Source organism: Drosophila elegans, unplaced genomic scaffold, assembly GCF_018152505.1.
Source record: "Drosophila elegans isolate 14027-0461.03 unplaced genomic scaffold, ASM1815250v1 contig_228, whole genome shotgun sequence".
Lineage (NCBI taxonomy): Eukaryota > Metazoa > Arthropoda > Insecta > Diptera > Drosophilidae > Drosophila > Drosophila elegans.
The window spans coordinates 22,271-27,803 of record NW_024545600.1 but is presented as its reverse complement, the minus strand read 5'-3'; the positions used below and the strand labels follow the sequence as shown (position 1 = coordinate 27,803).

The 5,533-nt window shown below is 40.3% G+C and overlaps 1 protein-coding gene across 1 annotated transcript; it reads left to right on the top strand.

Annotated features, from left to right (window-relative positions):
* Positions 1 to 3,956: 3,956 nt before the first annotated feature.
* LOC121467195 (secreted RxLR effector protein 161-like) lies at positions 3,957 to 4,739 on the top strand. The gene has a single exon (XM_041708531.1). It carries the CDS (start codon positions 3,957 to 3,959, stop codon positions 4,737 to 4,739), a length of 783 nt encoding a protein of 260 aa, XP_041564465.1.
* The last annotated feature ends 794 nt before the right edge of the window (positions 4,740 to 5,533 follow it).

The following is a 5,533-nucleotide window of genomic DNA, read 5'->3' as shown; positions in this document are numbered from 1 at the left end:
CGACATAAAGCAATGGTTAAATATTTCAGAATTATGGTTAAAATTTCATCAAAATCGGACGACTATAGCATATAGCTCCCATAGGAACAATCGGAAAAATAATTGAAAACAAATTGTAACTTTGCTGTTTTTTTAATTTTTTGTTTTGTTCTTCGACATAAAGCAATGGTTAAATATTTCAGAATTATGGTTAAAATTTCTATTGGAAATACAATTGGCACGGTATCGCATACCGAACTATCGATAGTAAAGTCTAATGTAACTTCTCTAACGATCGTACTGTTCTTCCTTCTTCTGTCCACCGCTATCGCCAACGAATGTGTAAAGCTTAATCTTTATCAATTATCTCTGTAATAAAACTATTATACTCAAGCTAAATTACAACAGGTTATGGGCCCAGCACCCTTCCACTGCGCCAGAAAATAGTTAGCAGAAGATATTGAACGACGAGTGAGATTAAATGGCAAATTTTAATTTGTGGTGAAATTGCCTACGCGCACATACGCACACATACACATGTGCAAAAATTTGAGACTTCTGGGATTGAGACTGAAGGCGTCAAATTGGTGATAGAGAGAAGAAAAGTGTTCGTTGCTTGTGTAGCTTCGTGAACTAGTTGCTTGTGTAGCAAAAACCAAAAAGGAAGAGTATTCGTTGCTTGTGTAGCTTCGTGAACCAATTGCTTGTGTAGCAAAACTAAAAGGAAGAGTATTCGTTGCTTGTGTAGCTTCGTGAACCAGTTGCTTGTGTAGCTCCGTGAACCAGTTGCTTGTGTTGCTTCGTGAACCAGTTGCTTGTGTAGCAAAACTAAACGGAAATTATAAAGAAAAATGAGTATTGCTAGTATACGCATAGAGCCCTTGGGCAAGGATAATTTCGACACATGGAAAATACAAATGCAGGCCCTGTTAGTCAAGAACGACTCGTGGAAATATGTGAACGGGACTCTTTTAAAACCCGAAACAAATTTCACGCAGTGGATAAACGAAGATGCAAAGGCTAAGTCCGATCTCATTTTGGCTATGTCAACATCGGAACTAAGGCATACAAGAAACTGTGAAACTTCAAACGATGTATGGAAGAAGCTGCATAGCACTTACCAGTCAACGGGACCAGCCCGTAAAGCCGCACTGTTGAAATCACTGATCCTATTAAAAATGAATGCAGGCGGAGACATGAGAAGCCACATAGATATGTTTTCCGATTTAGTAGACAAAATAAACGAAGTTGATCTCATGAATATTGACGATCTGTTAACAATTTTGCTACTGTACAGTATCCCTGAGGAATATGAACAGTTTCGAATCGCGATTGAAACGCAGGAAAACTTAATCTCAACGGAGGCACTTAAAATAAAGTTATTAGACGAATACGAGGCGAGAAACAGAAATCAAAGCGAGTCGACGCCCGGAGCATTATTGGCACACAAGAAGTATAATAACAGCAATCCGCAAGAATCAGGCACTAATAAAAAGTTTAAGTTTAGATGTTACAACTGCGGAAAAGTCGGTCACCGTGCAGCTGAGTGCAGGTCGAAGCCAATAAAGAACCAGAATGATAGCATGTACGTCAACGCAGCTCATCATACAAGCAGTGACACACATGTGCTCACAACAAAATATGTTCGTAAATCTTGAGCCTGCAGAAGGCCCGAAACTCAAACTGGCAAATGATGAGGCTACAGACATAAAAGGATATGGATCCGTGCAGTTCTCGCCAAACAAAAAGTTCACCGCCAGCCTGAAGAACACGCTCTATGTGCCGGACTTAAGGACCAATCTCTTGTCGGTCTCGAAAATATGTGATCACGGCTTCAATATTATTTTCAAGAAGGAGAAAGCTGAAATAATTAGAGCTACAGGAGGAGAAATAGTGTTCACCGTTCCTCGCAAATTGGACTTATACCAGTTAGAAGAAAAACTCGAATGCAGCCAGATCACTGCAGGTAAGCAAAACAGCATCCAAGAATGGCATGAACGTTTCGGCCATCTTAATGAGCCGGACCTAAAAGAACTAATAAGAAAAGGTAAAGTACAAGGAGCCAAAGTCGACCTCAAGGAGACTCTTCCAATTTGCGAAGTATGTATCAAGGGGAAGCAGTCCGAAAAGCCGTTCCCAGTATCAGATTCAAGAGCAGGAGACGTACTAGAACTAATCCACAGCGACGTATGCGGTCCCATGCGTACCAATAGCCACGGCGGCAGCCGCTACTTTTTGACATTCATCGATGATTTCTCAAAATGGTGCGAGCTCTACACGATCAAAAGAAAGTCTGAGGTGTTCTAGAAATTTAAGGAATTCCAAAACTATGTCGAACGGCGAACTGGAAAGAAGATAAAAACTATTAGGTCAGATAACGGTACAGAATACACTAATAATGAGTTCAAAAGTTATCTTGCAGCCCAGGGAATAAAGCACGAGTATTCCGTAGAATATACTCCTCAACAAAATGGTACAGCCGAACGTAAGAACAGGACCCTTGTTGAAATGGCTCGCTGCCTGATGTTGCAGGCCGCACTTCCTCCGAGCTACTGGGCTGAAGCAGTAAACACGGCAAATTACATAAGAAACAGATGTCCTTCAAGGAGCCTATGTGGAGAAACGCCTTTTAAGCTGTGGAACAATCGCGTCCCAATTGTAAGGCATATGCAAAAATTTGGTCAAATTGCATATACACTGGACAAACGATCGAAAAGCAAGTTCAGCCCAAAATCCAAAAAATGCGTATTCGTTGGATACTGCACCGATGCCAAAGCTTATAGGCTGTACGATGTGAAAAATCAAATTTTAATCAAAAGCCGAGACGTCGTTTTCACAAATCTGTTTGGGCACGAGTATAAGTTCGAAGAGTTCATTGAACCTCAGATCGATGTCAACATTGAGCCGGTAGCAGAAAATCAACCAGAAAATGACCAAGATGACAACGAAAGCATCCAACCAGAAGATCCTGAGTCAAAGGAAAATGAGCCAGACGATAGACAGCCAGTAAAACGTGGTCGTGGAAGGCCAAGGAAGCAGTTAACAGGTAAACCAGGAAGACCCAGATTAATTTACAATCAAATACTTGCAGACCAGATAGACACACCTAATCAGCAGTTTGAGTCCGACCAGGAAGATGTTTTCTACGAAGCTACGAACCCAAAGGAACTAACTGCAAGCGCAGCACTCAAAGGTACAAACGCCATCGAATGGAAGGAGGCATTTATAAACGAGTACAAGTCATTAAAAATGAACAATACCTGGGAAGTTGTTGATCGCCAGGAAAACCAAAGGGTTATCGAAACGAAATGGGTGGTTCGAACAAAATATTTACCTGACGGAAGGGTAAATTGCCGTAAAGCTCGCCTGGTTGCTAAAGGATTCACCCAACGCGAAGGCATTGACTACGATGAGACCTACTCCCCAGTGTCCAGAATGAGCTCGATTCGAATTGTAATAGCTCTAGCTGCAGAACTCGGACTGGATCTTCATCAATTTGACTTCAACAGCGCCTATTTGAATGGAGAAATTGAGGAAGAACTTTAGATCAGCGTTCCACCTGAATTCCAAGAAATCTTGACTGCTAAAGAGAAAGAAATGTATGGACCTAAAAAGGTGTGCAAGCTAAAAAAGGCTCTATATGGCCTAAAGCAAAGTGGACGTCAGTGGTACAAAAGCTAGATAGTAAGCTCAAAGAACTGAACCTTAAGCCACTCGCCGCCGACAAATGCGTGTACCTGAAGAACGAACAAAACGGAATCCTGATCGTATCGCTTTACGTAGATGACCTCATAATTGCGACCAATAACACCCAAATGCTTTTAAAGTTGAAGCGCGAATTATCCAGAAAGTTCCAGATGAAAGATTTGGGTAAACTAGCGTATTGCTTGGGCATCGAGTTTAAACAAAACAAAGACAAAACAGAGTTTACCATGGGTCAGCCAAAATATGTTGCAGATATTCTCAAACGGTTCAATATGGAGAATTGTAAGCCCGTAAATACACCGATCAACACGAATGAAAAATTGTCAACTGAAATGTGTCCAAAAACCGAAAACGAGAAAGAAGAAGTTTCCAGCGTGCCGTATCAGAGTTTAATAGGAGCCCTTATGTGGTTGGCAGTATCAACACGTCCTGATATTGCATTTGCAGTGAGTGCCTTGAGTCAATACAATACAAACTTTGGAAAACAACATTGGATTGCTGCGAAACGGGTATTACGTTACCTAAAAGGTACTCAGGACTATTGCCTGGTTTACAAACGAAGTGGCAAAGACCTTGTAGGCTACGCCGATGCTGACTGGGCCGCCAACATTGACGATCGCAGATCTTTTTCAGGTTTTGCTTTTAAGTTTGCAGGTGCAGCAATATCCTGGGAATGCCGGAAGCAACGGACGGTTGCATTGTCGAGCACAGAAGCAGAGTATATGGCTCTGTTCGACTCCTCAAAGGAAGCTGTTCATCTCAGAAGCTTTCTACAAGAAATTTTGGGCCAACTGAAGACGACCATTATCTACAACGACAATCAAGGAGCTGGCCAACTTACACGCAACCCCGTGTTCCACAAACGAACCAAGCATGTTGACATCCGTCACCATTTCATCCGAGAGCTGGTTGAAGAAGGAACTATTTCAGTAAACTACATTCCAACGACCGAGATGTCAGCAGACATATTAACAAAGGGACTCAGCGCTTCAAAACACAATACCTGCAAGACAGCCTTGGGTATGCGTCTAGTCGATCAACGCCTTACCAATTGAGGGGAAGTATTGGAAATACAATTGGCACGGTATCGCATACCAAACTATCGATAGTAAAGTCTAATGTAACTTCTCTAACGATCGTACTGTTCTTCCTTCTTCTGTCCACCGCTATCGCCAACGAATGCGTAAAGCTTAATCTGTATCAATTATCTCTGTAATAAAACTATTATACTCAAGCTAAATTACAACAATTTCATCAAAATCGGACGACTATAGCATATACCTCCCATAGGAACAATCGGAAAAATAATTGAAAAAAAATTGTAACATTGCTGTTTTTTAATTTTTTGTTTAGTTCTTCGACATTTAGTAATGGTTAAATATTTCAGAATTATGGTTAAAATTTCATCAAAATCGGACGACTATAGCATATAGCTCCCATAGGAACAATCGGAAAAATAATTGAAAAAAAATTGTAACTTTGCTGTTTTTTAATTTTTTTTTTAGTTCCTCGACGTATAGCAATGGTTAAATATTTCAGAATTATGGTTTAAATTTCATCAAAATCGGACGACTATATCATATAGCTCCCATACAAATAATAAAAATATATAAAAGAACAATCAAATAATTAAGCTGCAAATCGTCATAGCTTCAATGTTTTTAAACATATACGCAAGTAAATCATAATTTTAATGTTTTCAAAAATATTTAATTCTTGCGATAGCTGCAAGGGTATATGAACTTCGGCTTGCCGAAGTTTGCTTTCTTTCTTGTTTTTCCTATTTTTAAGGGAACAATTTGTTGCTGTTAAATGCAAGGTCACAATGACGTCAAACATTTTGGGCTTA